Raw genomic sequence first — 21,906 nt, 5'->3', positions numbered from 1 at the left:
TTTTGGAAAAAGCGACCCAGAGTATTGAGAATCACCTTAATCAAAGTTAAATCTGAGTAGTTAAAGAGAAAAATCTATAATTATTAACTAGCTAGCCAATTAGCTATTTATAGGCTACACTTAACCAGTTGGATTAAAATGTCAAGGATATTCAGGGACTTTCTTAACTTGGGGAAAGGTGCTTTTATCTTGCTTTTTTTTCTCCTCTTCCTCCTTTTTCCTCTTTCTTTTATCTTCTCCTGAGGGATACATCCTTTTTTGAGACATTTTGCAGATCAACCTGCTCTTGGGATGAGCTCTGCTCTGCAGCAGCACTGAGCTCAAAGCAGAGGGAGTAGAATCACAACACCAGCAGAGCTCTGCTTACTTAATACTGGGTTATTATACAATGATATAACTTTGATAATACATGGGTAATCACTCAAACATGCAAAAAATGTAGTCTAATTTTAATAATGAAAGTGTACAAATATTTTTTAAAAAGTTAACTGCTCTTGGGGGCCCCCTACTGGTGACCAAAGGCCTAAGCAGGCACGTAGTTCGTTTATGCCTTAGGCCAGCTCCGAAATCTGTTCATAACTTTTTCAGCTGAAACATAGCCTACAACCAAGGAGGTTATGTTATCTGTTTTCTGTTGGTTGGTTGGTTGGTTGGTTGGTTGGTTGATTTGTTTGTTTGTTTGCTAGCGATTGTAGTGGGAGCATCTGTGTCTGGGAAAGTTTGGTATTTCCAGATGGCCCTTGAACACACCATCAGATTTAGGTCAGCTCCTCCCATTGCCCAGCCCCTGATTGAGGGTATTTAAAGCACCTGTGGCATCATGGCTGCCCTTTTGTCTCTGTTTGAGTGCCACATGGGCTCCTTGTGACTCTGAGGTTGGTGTGTTGTCAGGATTGTGGACAGGGTTTTGACTGTTTCAAGCTTTAATTCATTTGCATGATGATGACATTCGTTTGTTTGACAGTCTTCCCTGAGTACTGGTGTCTGTTTGGTTGAAGTTTATGCCAAGTTTGCCTGCCTTGGCTTAATGTGGATGTTGCTGATTTCCCTAGTATCCGTATAACAAAGACCGTTACACAAAGGTATGAATATTCTACTCAGCAGTTAATAAGGGTGACTGTTAAAGGTAATTTGTTATAACCATGTTATAATCATGTTATAAGCCTGTTGTTAACATGTAATGTCTTTTGTTGTGTTGTAGGGTTTTATCAGCTGCTGTTTTGCCTTTGTTTGCTCTTGGTTGCCTCAGTTTGTCCTTGTCTGTCTTAGTTTGGCTGTGTTAGCCCTTTGGTTGTATTTTAGATTGAACGAACTGGTTTTATGACAATTCCCATAAGCTGGTGGACAAGGTTGCCGGCTGGTGGTGGAGGTTGGGCGTTGTGTGGTTTTCTTTCACAGCTTGTAGTGGTAAGAGCACTGGGGCACCTTATCTTACACCGGTGTGGTAGTCCTGACAGATTGCTGTGCGCTCACGAGTGGTTGGTGGTTTGTTTCACCTCTGGACATTTAAGTAATTGGCCACCTTTCTCCCCCCGCTGGCTTCCATCCACTTAGCTCTCTCTCCAGGTTGATTTTATTCTGAAAGTGTCTTTTTTTTAAAAATAGTTTTATTGTTAAACAGAATTACATTAATTAAGTAAATATCTTGGTGCATTTCGATGGTTTGATTTGTTTTTGTCCTGGCTTTTAGGTTGCCTCTCCAGCAGGCACTCCAGAAATGTAGTTACTAATCAACCATTCCACCAAAAATTCAATAAACTGCAATTTCTTTGGATTTAAACCACATCTCTGTCTTCTCTCAGCAAACGGACTTGTGTGACCTTTGTGACCTGTGTGACTAATTGTGGTAGTTTACATTTAACTTGTAGTTCCTGGGGTGAGAGTCCCCAGGTGGCGTTGTTGGGTTCTCTAGATACTGGTACAGCTCACGTATTACTCTCTCTTACGCCCCACTCCCCCCTTGATCTAACCTTGCCACACAAGATAACTCGAAAAGTGAAGTTAGTCTTTACTGAAGCATTTTGGATTCTATTTAAAGGGGAGTTTTCCTTCGCACTCTAGCCAAAGAGAATTGTTTGGATTTGTTAGCTTTCCTTACATAATTCCTTACTACACTGTCTATTCATCCATTATCTATACACCCCTTAATCCTCTGTAGGGTCGTGGGGGAGCTGGAGCCTATCCTAGCCGCTTAGGGCAAAGGCAGGGGACACTCTGGACAGGTCACTAGTCTACACTGTAAATGAATAAACCTTTAAAAAAAGCAAACCTCAACTGAAAATATTGTAGTTTTGTCGATTCACTCACATATCCCTGGCTGAGTGCTGCTTTTTTGGAATTCTCCCCGGAGAATGAGAGGGTTGCCTCTCTGCGACTGCATGTTGTGGAGGGGAAAACAACTCCTTGCCTGGAGACTCCATAGTTCTCTTGGGAGACTTAAGCACTCACGTGGGCAGTGATGGAGAAACCTGGAGGTGGGTGATTGGGAGGAACGGCCGAGGAAGTTCCGTTCGATGTCTCAGAAAAGGGAGGCAGGGTTTGCGTACAGATGGGAAGGAGAATTGTTGATCCGGACTGGGGACATTGTTGGGTTGGTGGAAGGAGCACTTTGAAGAACTCCTTAACCCGGTCATCACATCCTCTGCTGAGGAAGCAGAGCCTGAAGACTCAGGGGAATCTTCGCCTATATCCATGGTAGAGGTTGCTGAGGTAGTCAAAAAACTCCTCAGTGGTCAAGCACCAGGTGAATGAGATTCACCCCAAGATGCTGAAGGCTCTGCTCATTGTTGGACTGTCTTGGCTGACACGTCTCTTCAATGTCCTGTAGGCGTAGGGTACAGTGCCTGTGGAGTGGCAGACTGGGGTGGTGGTTCCCCTTTTTCAAAAGGGGGACCAGAGGGTGTGCACCAATTATTGGGGTATCACACCCCTCAGCCTCCCCAGGAAAGGTTGGGAGCTGGCTTATAATAATATACAGTGCCAGTCAAGTCTTTCAAAACAACTGCTCAATTGAGCATTTTTCCTAATTTTATACGATTTTAAAAATAGTAGAAAAAGCAAACAAAAAAAACATGGAAAAAAAATAGTAATCAAAACTTTGAAATGACATGTTGGAGTTATGTGTGTTTTGAAAAGGTATTAGTATGCCTTAGTAACAATATTATCAATGGATAAACCAATCAAAATTTTAAGTAAAAATAACTGTGGGTATATTTATAGAAACATATAAACATTATTTAAAATAAACCGCAGTTCCTTAACCGGAATAAAAATGGCTGCAAAACATAAAATGCAGATTTTTAAGTGGTCTGTACAGATTAATACGAGAGTGATCAAATAATCAAGTATACTTTGCACATGTCCACACTGTCCTGAGAGATCTAACCAGGTACAATTGATAATCAAAACATCTGTGTGGAGCCTTTAAATCAGGGGTCTCAAACTCAACTTACCTGGGAGCCGCCAGAGATAGAGTCTGGGTGAGGCTGGATCAAGTATTCCACAAAAAAAGGGTTTCAAGTATTCAAAAAAAGTAAAACTGATCCAATCTTCTCAATCTTTATTAATAACAATTCAGATGTGATTCAGATGATTCACATGTGCAGAAGTCATTCACACTCACAAGACGCAAATATTTGACAGCAGATTTATTAATGTTGACACTTATCTCTCTTCAGCAGTGACCAGTGTTCACATTTACATTCAAGATTTTATTTTGCAGAGTTCACTACATACAGCATGGTTACTAAAACATCAATAACACACTTTTAATTTGAAATGTACATGATCGTAAAATACTTACTCAGTAGTGCAAATACTGTTACAGTCTTTGGAATTCCTCTGACAAGAAGCATTTCGCAACTGAAAAGGCAGTGCCACGCTTTTGATTGTAAAAGGCAGTAAAATCTAAAGGGTAAACACTTTATAAAGAGGATGTCTGGAGACAACTTTGGGAATAATTTTAAGTTTTGGCTTGAGATGTTCAGTGTAATGTGCTCGTGTTACCGGGGTATCACGCTAAAGAGATGAAAACAGCTCCACTAAAGGGGACCTATTTCAATTAGTCAATCAACTGAAAATCCACAAGTCATTTTTTAAAGTAAGAATGCCAGAATATGTTGGCTCTTGCCATTTTCTCAGATTTGTATGATTGTAAACTGAATACCTTCACATTTTCTGAGTATTTGTAATCGACTCAGTGAGAGATTCAGTGCCAGATTAATGAGTAATGAAAGTAAAGGTTAAATGCAGCCCTACATATACTTCCTGCCTCCTAGAGTAAAGGTGCATGTCGCAATTACACAGGCCAGATTGCAGCATAAAGTAAATCATTGTGCAGATTAAGACCAAAGGTCAAGGCACACGTAGAACGAAATTAAAAATCGTGAGCTTTGGTGTAAATTGGTTGTAGTGTCATGTGTCTTAATGTTCTTTATCACAATCTGTGCAGATGCCACCAGTTACATGCTGGTAAATCTTAAGCACGGAAACAAAACGTATTATTTTACATCTATGGCTGCAGATAATATAATGAGCAAAAATCACTGTGGTTCGTCTGTAAAAAGTGCTGAGTTGATTTAAAAAAAAAAAAAAAAAAGTCCAACAGTAGCTGATAAAATTCCTGCTCAGGCAACACTGAATTCTTTTAGATAATAAAATCCAGCAGAGAAATAAATACCACAGTGCAGTCGAGGAACATCTTCTTAGCTTTTGGATCTCACTGTTCAGAGGCTCCAAGAGGGATTTTTAAACTCTATCTTGTGGCGTGTTGCCCATTTGGCATAGATGGCTTTCTCGGTGATGAAGCGATGGCCGCCACGCTTCGTGTGCTCGTGGACTTTGTACATCCTGCACTCGTTGATGCGGTTTCGCTCGTAGTAATGGTAAGGAACGACGCTGTGATTGGCTCGGCTGTCAGGAAGAGGAAGCGCCAGTTGTAGGTGAAGCTTATTCAGTAAATGTGACTGAATATATACACACACACATACACACTGTATATACAGGTCGAGAATAGACCACAAACGCCTCACCTGCAGTAGTTATCGTCGATCATCCCGTAGACTTGGATGGTGTCACACATGTCTAAAGCCAGAATCATTGTGAAGAATCCAGTGCTGAGAAACGCCCCCGTTTTCATTCTGGGTGAGAGACAGCAAACATTTGCTCTTGAAAAATGCATATCCAAAAAAAATAAAAAAATGTCAAGAAAATTGGAACCAGTCACAAACTGCATATCACAGCTCATCCACTACAAAGCTTATATTTTTATTCAGTTGTGTTTATTATTAAGTTTGTATTTGGTGACACTAGACTGCACTGCACACCCCATTTCCATACATGAGGAGGACAAAATATTAGGAACTATTTTCAATATTATGCATCCAGTACACCACCACCTACTACAACCTCAATATTAACCATAAAATATAACTTTATTTTATTTGACCTTTATTTTACCAGGTAAAAATGTTTGAGAACCGGTTCTCATTTGCAAACATGACCTGGCCAAGAGGTGCCAGCAGGAACAAATACACATGTAAATTATAGACACATAAACATAACATAGAACAAAATTAAACAAGTAAGAAGCATGGGGGCATATGCATGTGAGTGAAAAACGATGTGCATGAGGTGTAAGAAAGTGTGTGTGTGTGTGTATATGTAAGTATGTAAAGTCTGGCGTGATCAGCAGGAGCAACAGTCAACTACAGTCTGTTGGATTTTAAGCTTGAAGGTGGTCAGCGGAGTCAGAGTTGCAAGTTTCAGAGTGTTTTGTAGAGGTCGCAGGGGTGAGTGTGGACGGGTGCATTAGTGGCAAAGTGGATGGCTGAGTGATAAAGAGTGTCCAGCTTTTTGTGCACGGTGCTTATAACTGTCACCTTTCTGACAAAAACAAAAAATGAAAGGAAATGTATTTGTGCTTTGTGATTGCACAGAGCGGATGCATTGCAGACTTACCTTTTCAGTCTGGCTTTTTGATTGGTTTCTTTTATTTGTCTACTTTTTATACATTTCAATCTATGTTATCTGTCTTTTATCGTGTCATTTCTCTGTTGTTTCCTTATTTCTCATCTGAATTTTCGACTTATTTTGTCTCTGGGGTTTCCTCATTCTGAGTTGATGAGATTAATTTATGATAGTTTCCTCAGTCCTTGTTTTCATTGAGTCTTTTGTTTATAACACAGTTGTTTATGTGAGATTTGAAGGGAGTGTAGGTTAGAGGGTTGCTGTTGTTTTTCCTGTAAAGCCCTTTGTATAAAAATGTACATCTATGAACATTGCTATGCAAATTCAACTGGACTGCACAAGATTGCACATGGGTTTGCTTTTAGTTTAATAATAATTATCTCATTCGCTGTAAACATTCAAATGTCTTAGTTTAAAGTGTGTTCAGGCATTGTAAAGGCACCAGTTAAGGTGTAGAAAAAAACAACACGTTGATTAATGCTTCATAAGGTTTACAGGGAGAGTGCTATTTGAGTTCAGCTCAAGCAGAAACTCAACAAATATTATCTCTGGGTTTAACTAAAGTGTCAAGTCAGCTAACTTTATGTTCTTATGAACCGCCTGATGTTAACAGATTTGTTTAGGCTTATAACTTGTAATTTATGTCATGCACTTCTTTATTTGTGTACTCTTCTGCATCAGTTTTTGATTTCTTACACTGGGATGTCCCATTTGTAGTTTACCTGTTTTTTCCTGTTTCATTCTGAAACACGTTGTCGCAGTACTGAACCCTGTCTTTGGTCACAGCGTATATTTTGGCGTTTGGATACTTGGTGGCCATTTTCAGGAGGAGATTGTAGATGCGTCCCTTCCCGTCTTGCCTCATGTTCTTCTCGGGACCCCAGAAGATGTAAGTGGTGTTTGCGGACTGTTGGAAATAATAGCGCTCATTTCTGACCAACAGGGGAGCACTGGTGTGAGACACGACCCGGACGCTGGTGCGACTCCCGACGTCTGTCTCAAACCCCCGCGTGGGCGCGTTGTTCATCCTGATGACGCATGCAGTTTTGTCGATCTCCTCTCCGACGCCGGCTCCGAGCATCTGACCCGAGCTGGAGACCAAGGCACACTGGTTGCAGTGCTTGTTCAGTAGCTGCTGAGTGAAACAGGCAAGATGTGAACGTTTTAGTTTATTGCATTTGAATACATTAGTGACACAGTTATGGCTCAGTTGTTGTGCTGCCAGATCTATATATCTACCATGTGTGACTATGAAGCCAGACCTGCTGCTTTATCTTGATCATTACTGTAATTTAAAACTCCAGTAGGAGGATTATTGTCACCAAAGTGCTCTCTCAAAGGAAATCACTGGAGTCGTTGGGTTATTCTCTATAATATAAGATTGTCTCGTATGGTCTTGAGCTTGGCATGTGAAATACCCTGAAATAACCTGCTGTATACTGTGAATTATCACTTTATAGATGTGTTTTTATTTATTGAGCACTATTTAACCAGGTTAGTCCCATTGAGATCAGAGATCTCCTTTACAAGGGAGACCTGGCCAAAAGGGCAGCAGCATAGTCACAGGAAAACCAATAAACAGCAGATAAAATTTAACAACATTAAAACATGCTCACTGATAAGGTGGACTGTAATGACTTCACCCGAACTTTAAACTCATTTGGTGTAAGAAGGGCTTGAAGTTGAGATTGTAATTTATTCCTAGCATTAGGTGCAGAAAACCTGAACGCTTTCTTGCCCAGTTCAGATCGTACTTTGGGGACGACAAATTGCAGAGTATCCATAGATCGGAGATTGTGACTTCCATGTTTTCTTGTTAAAAGACGAGACAAATAGGAAGGAACAATACCTAGAATGGTTCTGTAAATAAACACATAATGACTGAGACGTTGGGCACTTAAAGATGTCCAGTTAACTTCAGAACAGAATTATTTAGAATAAATAAAACTGTACTGAACTGAACTATGTTTGCATCTAACATTGTTAGAACAATGTCACAGCCTTCCTCTGCATGTGTAGCCACAACAAGGCAGTGAAACACGAGGTCAGTGGAAATAAGGATGGTAAGGACTGACAACACAGAGCAACTTTGGATGTAAAACATGGATCCAGACCGATATGCTTGTGCACATCCTGAGTCATCCAGATCATTGTGATTCTAGGAGCTTCGCTAAAAAGCAAGTAGACTTGAAACTGATGAAGTTCTAACTGATGGAGGACCTCAGATGCACATCAGCTGCTCATCATGAGCCACCCAGCTGTGCCACAGCTCTAGAGGCTGATCCGTGGCCCCAGCAGGGTCCCCCCAAAGGATCCCCTCACCTGCTCCACCCTGCCGCGGCTGATCCTCCTGTAGCCCTGGAGCCCGGAGCTCCGAGCGGCAGGAGACACGTCGTCCCGGGTGATCACATGTGCGAACCAGTAGAGCAGCGGGAGGCTCAGGCTGAGCAGGCAGAGGCCGCGGAACATCTGCAGGGGGTCGGGCGGAGACAAAGAGGGCGGTTTACGGCTGTGCACATCCGGACAAGTACTGAACATTTAGTAGTAAGTGAATACACACACTGAATAGTCTACATGACTGACCAGAGCTTTCATATCGAGGCCTTTAGGGAAGCCCCTCTCTCTCCACAGGACCCGTCGGCTCTCATTCTTCGAGCCGGATCAACTTGAGGCGACAAAGACGAGCCCAGCTATCGTCGAGTCACGCTCGTGCCAAGTTCCATTGCTCAAGATTTTATTGCTTTCTCGAGGTCAAGTCAAGATGTTTGTTCTTTTCGACGTAGCTTTGAGTTTCATCGCCCGGCGGACCACAGCTCCACTCTTCTGGTCTAATCTAAAGCATGCTTACATCAACTACTATGATAAACCCTGATCAGTTGTTTGTTGTTGTTGTTCCAGCCGCTATACCGACGCACACAGCAGCAGCCTACAGGTTCGGAGGACCTGCATTGTAAAGTTACACAGTGTTCCTCCGGGCACAACAACACTTCCTCACTGGGACTTTCACAACAAAAGCACTGAGACAGGGTTACCATATATATCTTACTTATATACTTATAAAACTTATATCTTCATTTTTATATGCTGTGTTTGCACTATTATTTTTATATGTGTATTTTATATGTGTGTTTTTTTCATGTTTGTACTATTTCTTACATGTACATTTTTCTTTCTAGTGTGTGTGTACTACAGCGCGTAATTTCTCCACTGTGAGATAAATACAGGCATATCTTATCTTATCTCATATACACAGAAAATGTTAGCACAAGAGACGTCAAAGCACTTATTATAATTTTGTATTTTAGCTTTAAAAAAGAAAAAAGAAAGTGCCCTGCCATTGTGTATTGATGTGAGCCATTTTTAGCAGCATAAATTAACTGCACAATTACAGATGCTGTATATTAATAGGTTAAATAATAAATATAATCAGAAATACAATTATTAATCAAATGGGAACTCTACACTAAAAACTGATGTTAGGATCATTCTGTAAATACACACAACTATAGCATCCAGTGGCATCCGAGGCTATAACCCAAAATTGTTTATGAATAACCCTGATTTGCTTTATTTCTGGCTTAGAAAATAGTCAGATCTCCTGCTCAGCACAAAAAAGGTAAAAGCAGCAAAAACACTTTCAAAGTGTAAAGAGGAAGTCAAGTGTCACTCATTATTCCATTACCATTGCTATTGATAATTCCCTTACTTTTTCTGTCTGCCAGACCCCTCATCCTCTATCAGACCACTTGATTCAATCCCCTTTTGTTCTCTTACCTGTTGTCATTGATTAGCAACTATATAGGTCACCAGAGCCCCCAATTCAATCACCTTTTGTTATTGTTCTCCTACCTCCTGTCATTGATTAGCAACTATATGCTAACTAACCACTATTCACTTTGGTATTTACATACAGCCCCTCCCTATAAAATGTGCAACTCTGCACTCTGGGTCGGCTTACTTTCACACACTCTGTGTTGGTATGCCCACCGTACACCAGAATACTAACAAACACCTCACCACATCAAACTTTGCATGAAGTCGATGGGTAAATTTCTTCAACAGCAGTATGCAACATAACAAACATAACAAGAAAATCTACACATAATAAAGTAAGTATCAAATAAATAAACTCTAAACCACAAACCAGTCTAAAACTAGCATAATGTCATACATTTACACAATACTATTACCGAGTGATGTGTACACCGAAAGGTAACAGCGCTTTTATTCTGAAAGAAAGATGTCAACACTAGAAACAGTCCTCTGTTTATTGTGGTTAACTTAACGTACCTGTGGAAGCTAATGCTGCCTTCATGTTCCACCTGTAAACTCACCTTTTCACTATATGAAGCCGTATACATTTATACAAAGCCATTTGTATATAAATATACTACACCCAATTCTTATTTAAGGCTATTTTAGATAAAGATTTGGAGTATTTGCTTGTAACAGTCGGACAATAATATACAAATATGTGTTTGTTAGATAAATATTAGTCCAAATGTAATGTCATGTTCAAGAATATCTAAAAAGCTTGTGTCAATTGTTATGTTCTTTGGCGTGCAAGCACTTAATATTTTATCCTACTTCGTCAATTGTGACAATTTTTTATGTACTCAATGCTGTTTTTATAACGTTATTATAAATGTACGCACCGTTAAAACTTTCTGACAGCTTCTAATTTTTGTCGGTATAGGGCGGGACGATAATCTAAGATCTGCAACCTGATTGGGTTGTAAAAACACTTTTCCCTCCTACATTTCATCCAATTGGTCAGTAAAAAAGTAACGCTATATGATCTTTGCCTGATTGGCTGTTGGTCACGCCAGTAATCTAGCAAACTTCCGCCTTGAGAAAAAAAATGTACTGTGCGGCTTTCACTGACTGTGACACGGGAACGTCCTTCCCTGACGCCTTGGATGCTCACGGTATGTACCTATGAGGGATTATGTTATTAGCTGCGCCTCTGGTGAGCTGTACACAGAGCTGGAGGCTGGGAGGTGTCGTTTCACAGCTCTGCCCTTAGTGTCCGGTTGACCGAGTGATGCTTTGATGTGAAATGACAGATCAGGCTGAGCTAGGCTAGCTCTGTAAGCTAGCTAACGTTAGCATGCTCGTGTCTGAGGGTTGGTGGTTGCTTGTTGAGGCTGAACTTGGCCTCTTTTTAACAAGAATTTCAAAGACAGATCTCAGACCTACTCTGGAGTTTACGGGAAAGCGAAAAAAAAAAATGGTGACAAGGTTAATTCCTGGCCTCAGCCTCCTGAGGCTAACTGCCTAGCTTTCTGCTCACCTTACAGTCAACTCTGCTTGAACTAGCACCCTCTTTATCATCAATTATTTGCCCTGTCTGACATGGACACCCGTAGATATTTCATTTGATAGTTTTGCTCCAAAGAGAAAGGAAAAATTGAGCCTGTTTGTCATGTTGCGAAAGGACCTGCAGTTTGTCATGTGCAGTAGCCCCACTGTCTGCATACCAGACAGTGTAGATAGGTAAGTAGCTGGCACATTGTCAAGTTGCCCTGCTGCTTAACACTTAATGCGAATTGGTTTCACCAGGTTAAAGCATGAACCTGCAAGTTAATTACATGCCTTGAGGGTATTTCACTGGGCGTTGGAATGATGAACGTGTCTAATGATGCCAGCTATAAAGAAGGAGGCTGCTCCTCTGATAATTTACAAATCTTGTGTCTTATCTATGGCAGGACAGTAAAACTGCAGTCAGCCAGCGGACCAGTGTGAAGCTCAGGAGTGGATGACTACAGACGGTCCATCAGCGAGCCCTGAGCTGGCTGATCTCAGAGCAGAGAGGAAACCTTATTTTGGGTGAATGTGAGGGAGCTTTGGAGAGGTGTTGCCTGAAGGCGTTTCGATTTCTGAGATGTCATTCAAACAAGCAGACGGGATGTCCATCGCCCAGGCTTTGGCCATGACTGTAGCGGAGATACCAGTCTTTCTCTACTCCACATTTGGGCAGGTAAACCGCTTTGAAAATTCATATAAGATTGTCCTCTGGTCTAGCTTTTAATATTACTACGGTGATTTTATAGATTAGCACATTCCATTAAAGACAACAGTGTTAAGCAGAGCTGCAACAATAATTGATTAGCCGTCAAAAAACTACTTTGATAATCAATTAATGAGTTTGAGTTTCTTGTTTTTTTAAAGGTATATTTTCTCAGATTCCAGCTTCTTAAATGTGAATATTTTTCTGATTTCTTTACTCCTATATGACAGCAAATTGAATATTGTTGGGTTGTAGGCAAAACAAGATGCTTTATGATATCATCTTGGGCTTAGGGAATCATTAGTTGACATTTTTCACCATTTCTGGCATTTGATAGACCAAGCAACTAATCAGTTAATCAAAAGAATGACTGAGAGATTAGAAAACATTGTCGGGATTAAAATTAATCATCAGTTGCAGCATTAGTGTAGAGTTACATCGAAGCCATCTAAGGCAGGAGGACATTATTATCATTTTAAAAAAATTAACTATTTAACTTTGATATATAGAGATACAACTTTAGAGGTTAAATCAGTGACAGGAGAGGGGCTTTAAATACTAATCGCTGTCTTGTGCAAATTTGCTCATTAAAAGTAGGCAAAATTCGTTGTATGTGAATATCTTTTCTACTGACAGCTCATGTTTGGTCATATCCTCACTGTCTCTACTCCTTTCAGTCCATATTTTCCCAGCTAAAGCTTACACCGAGCTTGAAGAAGGTGCTGTTCGCCACAGCGCTGGGCAGTGTAGCTCTGGCTCTCACTGCTCACCAGCTGAAAAGACGAGGGAGAAAGAGAAAGCAGGTAACACAAGGAAAGGAAGGTCAGAAAACAGTGGGGATACCTGAGGCGCTGCTGAAGACAGGAAGGCCTTCGTCATTAAAGAGAGGTGTGCATGACCGAATGCTGGAAATGTTTAAATCATGACTTTGTGGTGTGGTGTGTCGCATCTTTCAGTGTCTACTTAGATACATCCAGATATATTTATTATTTGTTTCTGTTTTGTTTTTTTCACTTCCACAGGTCAGTTTACTGGTCGACAGATGATGAGCCCCAGCACTCGGAGCAATGACACCATGAGTGGAATTTCTTCCTTGGCTCCCAGTAAACACTCCAGTTCCTCCCACAGCCTGACATCTGTTAGTTTCATCCTAATAGTTTTTCTTTCTTTTTTTTCTTGTTATGTGTGCTTGTTTTTTCCCTGATTATTCTTTGATGTGTCTTTCTGGCATAGATGCGAGTCCCCAGCTCCCCAAATCAATCTGCAAATCCGTCCACCCCCTGGGAGGCAGAGCCTGTGGTGGAAGAGTCAGGGGCCATGGAGGACGCTAATGCAGAGAATCTCTATATAATGGGTAGGTTTATTTATTTATTTTTTTAACCATCATTTATGTTTTTATAAAACCATAGTATGCATGCTGTGTGTGGAATTTGGACTATTGCATGAAATATTTTTGGTCAAAAGAAAGATAGACTCTGCTTAGCCATAAGTACTTTTTATTCCTAAATATCAGTGGACTGTAAAAACTAAATAATTAGTTTAGAGGACAGCTGTTAAAAAAATGAATGGTACAAGGGTTTGTACACATTGGCTTAGTAAATTCAGATCTTCATTTGGTTTGAATTACCCAAGCTCTTTGCATTTTGAGCATCTAAAAGCTACCTTTTATGTCTTTTCCCTATTTCATACTGACATTTAAGGGACAGTTCAGCCTCTTTAAAGTGAGGTTTTATGAGTTACGTATCCATAGTCAGTCATCTACTTGCGGTCAATGATGGTTAACATGCTCTTGGCTTGGAGAGGCAGACAGGAGTGCTAGTAGTGAAGGCTAAGCAGTGAACCGCTGTGGATGGGATCAGCAAGAATGTATTTTAGCCTTCCAAGAAAAAGGCATAAGTACAAAAAAAAAAAATCAATATTTAAGTGTTCACTATATTTAGAATATTTTCGCTTCACCTTCTTGTCAGATGGCTCTTTTCAATTGGGAGCTGAAGCTTTTATATCTGTTCATTCTCACATCAAAACAGCAAGCCTCACACTGACAAAACCAGTCTTTTACCTTAGCTTGGGTCCAGACTAAAGTGTTACAGAGCCCATGTTATACCTTTTAGGGTCTTCCCTGTCCTTTAGTGTGTCACATAACATTTTAATTTACCAGCTCACAAACAGGCAGTTTGTTTAAGTCTTATTCCTCTTTCCCTGCTAGGAATGGAGCTGTTTGAGGAAGCTCTGCGAAAGTGGGAACAGGCCTTGAACATACGCCATCCCACCAACTCGACCTCCAGCAGCAACAACAGCCTCGCTCTGCAGGGGGCAACGTGTGGAGACTTTCCCATGGTAACCGTCAAACCATCATTACAGGCTCACAGTGTTTGAATCTCTTGTGCACACTTGAAAATCAGACATGTTGTTGTTTTGTTATATAGCTGGAATTTTACAGACTGTAACTTTTGATGGTGCTGGTTTGCTCAAAGGTGACACAGAACTAATTATGTACAACTGAAAGAAATTAAACAGATCCTGATCTTAAGCTATTTTTTACATAATATTAAAGCCACATTTGACCTGTTTTATTCTTTTTTTGTTTTGGTTATAGGTTGAAGCTCGTAATAAAGTGTTTGCTGAGAAGTTAGAGACGCTGCTGCACAGGGCGTACCATCTACAGGAGGATTTTGGCAGCAGTATTCCAACAGAAAGTGTGCTGGCAGACTTTGGTAAGAGTTGATCTGTAGGTATCTGTGACCTTAGAATGCAACGGGGATTTTAGCGATCAAGAAGAATGACTTTAGATTCTAAGCTCAGAGTTTAGTGCTCTATCAGTACATACAGCTATGTGTACGTTTGTGCTTTATTTCTTGCGTTGGGAGTTAGTTTGTGTTGTTCCTTTTTGCAGAGAGTGAAGGGACTCTGATCTTGCCACAAGTGGAGAGTTTCCACAGACTGCAAGACGATGATGCAACTACCGTTACCTCTGATGACTCCTTCTTCTCGGCTGCAGAGGTGAGTCCCTTTCTGCTCCAAAAAGATCGGCAGAAAGCAAAAAAATCTGTATGTAGCAGCAGTACACACCTGAGTCTTGAAAACCTGAAAACACATTCACATTCTGCTCTTCTATATACAATAAAGGGCTCCTATAGAGTATGAAAAAGTAATTATGGAAGTTGTTAGACATTTCTAGGTTGGCATTAGTGTGGAAAAATGAGTACTTTAAATATTTGTGTTTACAGATCAGTAAAATACAAAAGTTCTAATTTCTAAGAATAACATTTTCATGGTATTTCCAGCTAGCAGCTAGCTAGCTAGCAAAATGTTTACCATTGAGGGAGAGATTGTGGGCCACAGTGAGCTTCAAGGCAAGACGTACGGCACATGAATTAATGTAAACTCCTACGCAGAGCTGTCTCTATGCCTGACCAGCAGTTTGAAAGAAAATGCAGCGATACCTTTGAATTTTATATATACATACATGGCATCCCAAATACTACATTATTGAGCTTGTCAGAACATTTATGAGTGATGCAGTGATTTAGTTATCATAAAAGTCAACGGACCGTCTTTTTTCTGTGTAAGGAAAACTGTTATTACTGTTCACATCCATTGTTTATTCCACTGACACAGTGAATAAACAAAGCTGCACAGAATTACTTATCTTCATTCGACTCATTTTCAGCTCTTATTTATAAAAGAGACTCAAAAAAGAGGGAGGAAACAAGAATAAAATAATGTTTATTCAATATGTTTCAGACTGTTTTAGCATTGCAGCTGACATACAAGCTGTGTACTGAATTTGTCTTGTTTTGGGGTTAAATAGTATGACTACTTCTCACAATTGTTGACAACATAATAGCAAGTATATTCAGAATGCAATGTTAACAGGTAGATTTCTATAATGAAACATTTAGTTGTTTGTACACAGATGTCAAATATTGTCTGAAAAATCTGCGAGGAGTCTGGAAAAAAATGGAATTTTCTTCTTGGACTGTGCACTGAGTTGTGTGTGTTTTGTATGTGCAGCTGTTTGATGCCATGTCTCTAGAGGAAGTCTATCGGCCACTGAAGCCGGCAGCCCTCTATGAAGAAGCCTCGTCTCTGGTCCAGGAGGGCAAAGTGGCCTTTAGGTCCCTGAGGTAACTGCCAAGTGTGATGTCTTTATCTAAACACTTGAATGTTCTTATTGTTATAACAGTGTATTAAATGACAGCACATAATCATGGGGTTACTCTGCAGCCCCCCTCAGCACAGTAGGCAACTTTTTCAACAAAACAAATTCTAATAAACTTACTGTATGCTACCTGTCAGCCCCAATAACAGAGAGTTCAGAACTAACTGTGGCTCAATAAGCAGCTTTTCTCCACTTTGGAGGCCAAAAACAGCTAAAGGGAGTAATTTGCTGAGATGGCTTATAATTGTTCGGCGGTCAGCAACGTGACTCCATGTGAATGCGATTTACTTTCTGGATGTGTAAATAGACAACTGTTTGCTACCATGCTTGCCATTTCAATTTTAAAAGGGAATAATATATGAGTGTTGTAATGTTGTTATGTCCTGCTGCCTCTAAGTGGTCGAAAATCAGCTTACACTCCTTCAAATTATACAACAGTGTAGAGAAGAATTAGGGTTTGTAGAGTTTCATAAGCTTTTCTCTTTTTCATTCTCTTCTCTTTTCTCCCAGGACTGAATTACTTGAATGTTACGGTGACCAAGACTTCCTTGCCAAGCTTCACTGTGTGAGACAAGCATTCCAGGTCAGTGTCAGCGCACAGGACTTACTGATGTGTCATCGTCTGGTCTGGTCAATTTCAGATTGTGATGACAACTCGTCTTTTTTTTGTTTTGTTTTGGTTTTTGGGAGTCTCTTATATGTTTTGAAATTTGCACTGTTGACAGTCTACTCCAACTGGTGCACTGCTACCTTGTATGGCACGTTATAACCAAGTATTATCAGCTGTAGTTGGCAAAAATGTTGACTCATTTGTAAACCAGGGAGGAAGCCACTCATTAAAGCACTGCTCTGCAGCTAGTCAAAAGCTCCACAGGGTGGCGTGTAATGGCACTCATTTTGGTTATAAATGAGCCTGAACTGGGTTCCTTTTCACAGACATTATCGTTCCTGTAAAACTTTTAAGGCCAGTTCATGCTTTCCACATCCGCAGGAATCCATAAGGGTCTGCCTGATGTAAATTTGGTCATCTACTTAAGTCCTTCCGAGTCTTTGCAGACCCGTCTGCAGATGTCTAAAATTTGTCTCGGTGCAGACTGTCCATGCTGCAAGTGCACTGAGTGCTGAGGCTTTAAATAATTGCTTGTTATGAGGAGAGCTTGTGGGATGTGATCCACCATCATCCTCACTTTTAGAATTCATCATTAACAAAGTTGTAATTTACTTTGTGGCTGCCAGACTTTGGAGATGCTTTGATTTGTAACTGCTAAGAAACAGTGGGAAGTTTTCCACAAATCCTTACGTCCGCCCAAAGTGCCCGACACACCTCAGGAAGAGTCATATTGATGTAGTGCTGTATCCTGTAAAAAAGAGCAAAGTCGCAGCCAACCTTTCAGAAACATCCACAGGTGGTCTGTGTGTTTTTTGTGTCCCGTCTGAGGAGCACCTTCTGTAGAACAGATAGAACCGAGTCTGTCTACTTTTAAAGTCTGCACACATGCCTGGGACTAATATGGATCTTGAATGGTCTGATCTCTAATGGACAGCTCTAAGTTCATCAGTACACATTGCATTAGAATTCTTCTCCACATGTGTCTCGAGTCTCTTCCGCTCTAAATGCTCATAACCACGTTTATTTTATCCATTTCAAAAGACGAACTGCCACAATCCTGCATGGGTCCAACTTAACTACCTCGCATCTGCCCACTTCCACATTGGTCAGTACCAGAACTGCTTTGTTGCCAAGTTCTGACCTGCCCCGGCTCTCTAGTCCCACAACCTGACCAACGATTTAACATATCGGCACCACAGTCACTTAATTTTAAGACTCCTCTGTCCAAATGTTGTTTTTTTTATATTCTTGAAGACATTGAATGAATTAGATAAGCAGTTTTGAAACAACATGCATTCAGACAATCAGGGCTTCAAATGGAACAAACCTAAGGATCCAATACTGTCAGCCTGCAGGGTGAGGCTCATCATTATTCTTATTCAGAATCAGTGTGTGGGTCAAGCATGTATGGCTGAATTACTTCAATATGACAACTGGCCATTGTGCGGCATAGAATAGTTTTACATTGTCTGAGCAGAGTCATAGCTGGTATGCAGGCATTGCAGCAAGCAGCGGAGGCGTGGTTTAGATAAAGGCAGAGGCTTTACAGATTGACTTTCTAAAGAAAACAACAGTGTAGATTTTAATCTAAGGCATGAAGGGACTGTTGTCATGAAAAACAGCTTCTAAAAATGTAACTTTGACACACAGAGATCATTTTTGAGGGGTTTAATCAATGACTAGAGAGGCACTTTAAAGTGCTCTATTTTTACTCCAGCCTTCAGCTAAATGAATGACTAATAATAGCCACAGATACCTGACTCAGTGCACGACTCTGCCAGATGTATTGATTTCACCAGCAGGAGGCACGTCAGTTAAGTCGGCAGTCCTTCACTGTGGATGAAGATATTTTTAAAGGTATACTGCTAAAAGAATGTGGCCATTTGTGGACCACATCCGAATGTAATCTGCGTGATCAGATGTTGGTGTGCTGTGGGTGCTTTCACACCTGTACTTAGAACTTGTGATCTTATCAATGCTCAGTGTAAGCAGGGCCCTAGATGAGCTGAAAACAGTGGGGAACATCTTAAGCTTTTGGATGATGCTACTCCTAACAGCTAAACCGTTTATGTCTGATTTCCAATTTTCCATTTTGCAGGTTATGAGTAACGTATGGAAGTGCAGTGATAGATGATGAATTGTGATGTTTGCAAGGAACAAAAATGTTGCCATTTGTCATGATAGAAGCAAATATCTTGTTCTCTTTCTGTGGACTCATCTCTGATCTCATACGCAATGAGAACCCTGCAGAAACCTTCAGACGACCCTTAGTGTGTAATATCGTGCCTCTGTGCAGGTGTAGTGTTTGCACCCACAGACAGCGAGTCAGGTTTCTATCCTAAAGTGACATCCAGACAAAAGCTAGAAGGCCAGCTCAACAGACAGCAGCTACAATCAGGACGAGTGACTCATAGTGTTTTTTACACATAAAAAAAAAAAAGACATTATCTGTGTTTGTCTGCACAGCTTTTGATTTTTAGCTTTCATCAGAATGGAAGCCCTTCTGATTTACAGCAGATGTGGACATTTGCAGAGCTGGAGTTGAAGGGAGCTGTTGAAGATGATTCACTGTTATGTTGGAGCTGAATGCCATTTTGAAGCATATTAAAGGCACTTAAGAATAGATAAGATGTGCCTTTATTAATACCAACCCTTTACAATTCAAATTAACACAACGTCACAAGGAAATGTATCAGAGTCAAAGCAATGAAATCTCCATATATTACCTATACATAAAATATAGGAAAAATAGGAATGCTAGCAATAAAATACATTGACATTGACATAATGTAGTTGGTATTTACACGTTAAATATCTGTGATATGACAAATAACCGTGAGTTGTTGTAAGTCTCAGTGGAGGTTGGATGATGCTGTGTTGCGGAGTCGAATGGTTGATGACACGAAAGAGCCTCTCGTGGGTTTTGAGGCACGTGACAGCATCAGTCTGTGGCCGAACGAGCTCATGAGACGCTTCAGACTCAACAGTAACTCAGGACTCTGAAGGAATCAAATCTCCATTTTTATAAACTAAAACAAATTACTAAGAATGTTACTATACACCAATAACACCTGTTTTTCTCCAGGTCCTGTTGTTAGATGAAACTCACCGCACGTTTTTCATGGAGACCGGGAAGCAAATGATCGCAGGGTTAATGGTGAAAGCAAACAAGGTAAAACACTCTTCACTGGGATCCTCAGTTATTAACTCATCCTATTTGGATAAACTTAACAGAGGTTTGCTTTTGTTGGCATACTTATGCTGCTGCAACAACTCTATTTATTTATTTGCTTTCAGAGTCCCAAAGCATTCCTGGAGAGCTACGAGGACATGCTGCTTTACACCCAGAGAGAGGAGACGTGGCCCGTCACCAAGATGGAGCTGGAAGGCCGAGGGGTGAGTAATCTGAGTCAAGCTATCGAATCTCCTTTTTCTTTTCTTTTTAAATCTAGTTTTTCAGTTATTGCACCTGTTGTCATAAACACACATCGGTGTATTTTGTGTGCTGTTGTGAATTTGTTGACTTTGTCAGACCTGGTTATACAAATCAGACCTGTGGGCGTACAGTTGGATATCGATGGTTTATTCATGGTAACGGTTGCAGGGCAGCTCAGGTTTATGTCACAGGGTGCTTTACTCAGTTTAAAGTTCATTCTTCAGGTCCTACTGTTGTTGGCTGTGTGTTTGGCAGCCTGGTAATAGTAATCTGTCTTCGTTTAACTGCAATATGTTTTAGATACTACAGGAAAAAAATAGATGTAGTGTTTTTTGTAAATGTATTGTATTTGAGTTGCCCATGAATGGCTTCAATGCCTTTTCTTCCTTGTGTTTTTTTTCTTCCTCATTTGTGTATTGGTTGTCTGTGTGGCATATAAAACAATCAGGGCAAATATAATAACGTAGATTAAACACACAGTGCACATGCGTTTATGCACCAGACATGACTCTGTACCTCGACATGTAGGTCTGATAGTAAATCAGTGCATGAATTAAACTTTTTAAATCGTTCTTACAGGATTATTTGTCTCGTTGTTAGGTCCTACACTTAATAGCATTGTTAAAAAGTTTAGTTTTCTGATACAGCCCAGTTCTTTTATTGCTGTTTGATTTTAAAGTGTTACTGCGTTTACTGTATGTGCCTCAGCACCACTGAAAATGACAGTTTCCCTTCAATGTGCTCCCCAAGGTTTTAATATTTAACAAAAATATACACGCAGCACTTTTGTTTTTGCTCCTATTTTTCATGAGCTGATCTCAAAGATCTGTGCCTTTTTCTATGTACACAAAAGGCCCATTTCTCTCAAATATTATTAACAAATTTGTCTAAGTTTGGCAGGACCTGGTGTGACCACCATTTGCCTCACGCAGTGCAAAACATCTCCTTTGCATAGAGTTGATCGGGTTGTTGATTGTGGCCTGTGGATTGTTGGTCCACTCCTCTTCAATGGCTGTGCGAAGTTGCTGGATATTGGCTGGAACTGGAACACGCTGTCATATACGCCGATTCAGAGCATCCCAAACATGCTCTTACATGTCCGGTGCGTACGCTGGCCATGCAAGAGCTGGGATGTTTTCAGCTTCCAGGAATTGTGTACAGATCCTTGCAACATGGGGCCGTGCATTATCATACTGCAACATGAGGTGATGGTCGTGGATGAACGGCACAACAATGGGCCTCAGGATCTCTGTGCATTCAGAATGCCATCAATAAAATGCACTTGTGTTCGCTGTCCATATCATATGCTTGCCCATGCCATAGCCCCACTGCCACCATGGGCCACTCGATTCACAACGTTGACATCAGCAAACCGTCACCCACACGACGCCATACACAGCGTCTGCCATTTGCCCTGTACAGTGAAAACCGGGATTCATCTGTGAAGAGAACAACTCTCCAAAGTGCCAGACGCCGTCAAATGTGAGCATTTGCCCACTCAAGTTGGTTACGACAATGAACTGCGGTCAGGTCGAGACCCTGATGAGGATGACGAGCACAAAGATGAGCTTCCCTGAGACGGTTTCTGACAGTTTGTGCAGAAATTCTTTGGTTATGCAAACCGATGGTTGCAGCAGCTGTCCAGGTGGCTGGTCTCAGACGATCTTGGAGGTGAAGATGCTGGATGTGGAGGTCCTGGGCTGGTGTGGTTACACGTGATC

General features: G+C 40.8%; 2 protein-coding genes across 3 annotated transcripts; one reads left to right on the top strand and one right to left on the bottom strand.

Moving 5' to 3' along the window:
* Positions 1-3,544: 3,544 nt before the first annotated feature.
* st6galnac4 (ST6 (alpha-N-acetyl-neuraminyl-2,3-beta-galactosyl-1,3)-N-acetylgalactosaminide alpha-2,6-sialyltransferase 4) lies at positions 3,545-8,739 on the bottom strand. 2 transcript variants are annotated; one of them, XM_008305822.1, is made up of 5 exons: positions 8,551-8,739; positions 8,290-8,436; positions 6,690-7,102; positions 5,031-5,138; positions 3,545-4,911 (listed from the first exon to the last, which is right to left on the bottom strand). In XM_008305822.1, exons 1-5 carry the CDS (start codon positions 8,560-8,562, stop codon positions 4,725-4,727), a joined length of 867 nt encoding a protein of 288 aa, XP_008304044.1. In that variant the 5' UTR covers positions 8,563-8,739; the 3' UTR covers positions 3,545-4,724. The 2 variants fall into 2 exon arrangements, with proteins under 2 accessions (XP_008304044.1, XP_008304045.1); XM_008305823.1 differs by having other exon boundaries at positions 6,690-7,099.
* A 2,099-nt stretch (positions 8,740-10,838) lies between these two features.
* Positions 10,839-20,145, top strand: LOC103375521 (protein FAM73B-like; the record flags this gene model as incomplete). The annotated part of the gene is made up of 12 exons (XM_008305824.1): positions 10,839-10,895; positions 11,676-11,947; positions 12,655-12,865; positions 13,000-13,115; positions 13,211-13,331; positions 14,184-14,314; positions 14,574-14,691; positions 14,871-14,977; positions 15,992-16,104; positions 16,650-16,722; positions 19,835-19,921; positions 20,047-20,145. Coding segments are annotated over exons 2-12 (1,272 nt in total), but the record flags the coding sequence as incomplete, so codon positions are not given.
* Positions 20,146-21,906: the final 1,761 nt, after the last annotated feature.

This window comes from Stegastes partitus, unplaced genomic scaffold (genome assembly GCF_000690725.1).
Source record: "Stegastes partitus isolate 25-593 unplaced genomic scaffold, Stegastes_partitus-1.0.2 Scaffold2644, whole genome shotgun sequence".
Classification (NCBI taxonomy): domain Eukaryota; kingdom Metazoa; phylum Chordata; class Actinopteri; family Pomacentridae; genus Stegastes; species Stegastes partitus.
Note: the sequence above shows the minus strand (reverse complement) of the source record. Positions and strands in the feature narration are given on the sequence as shown.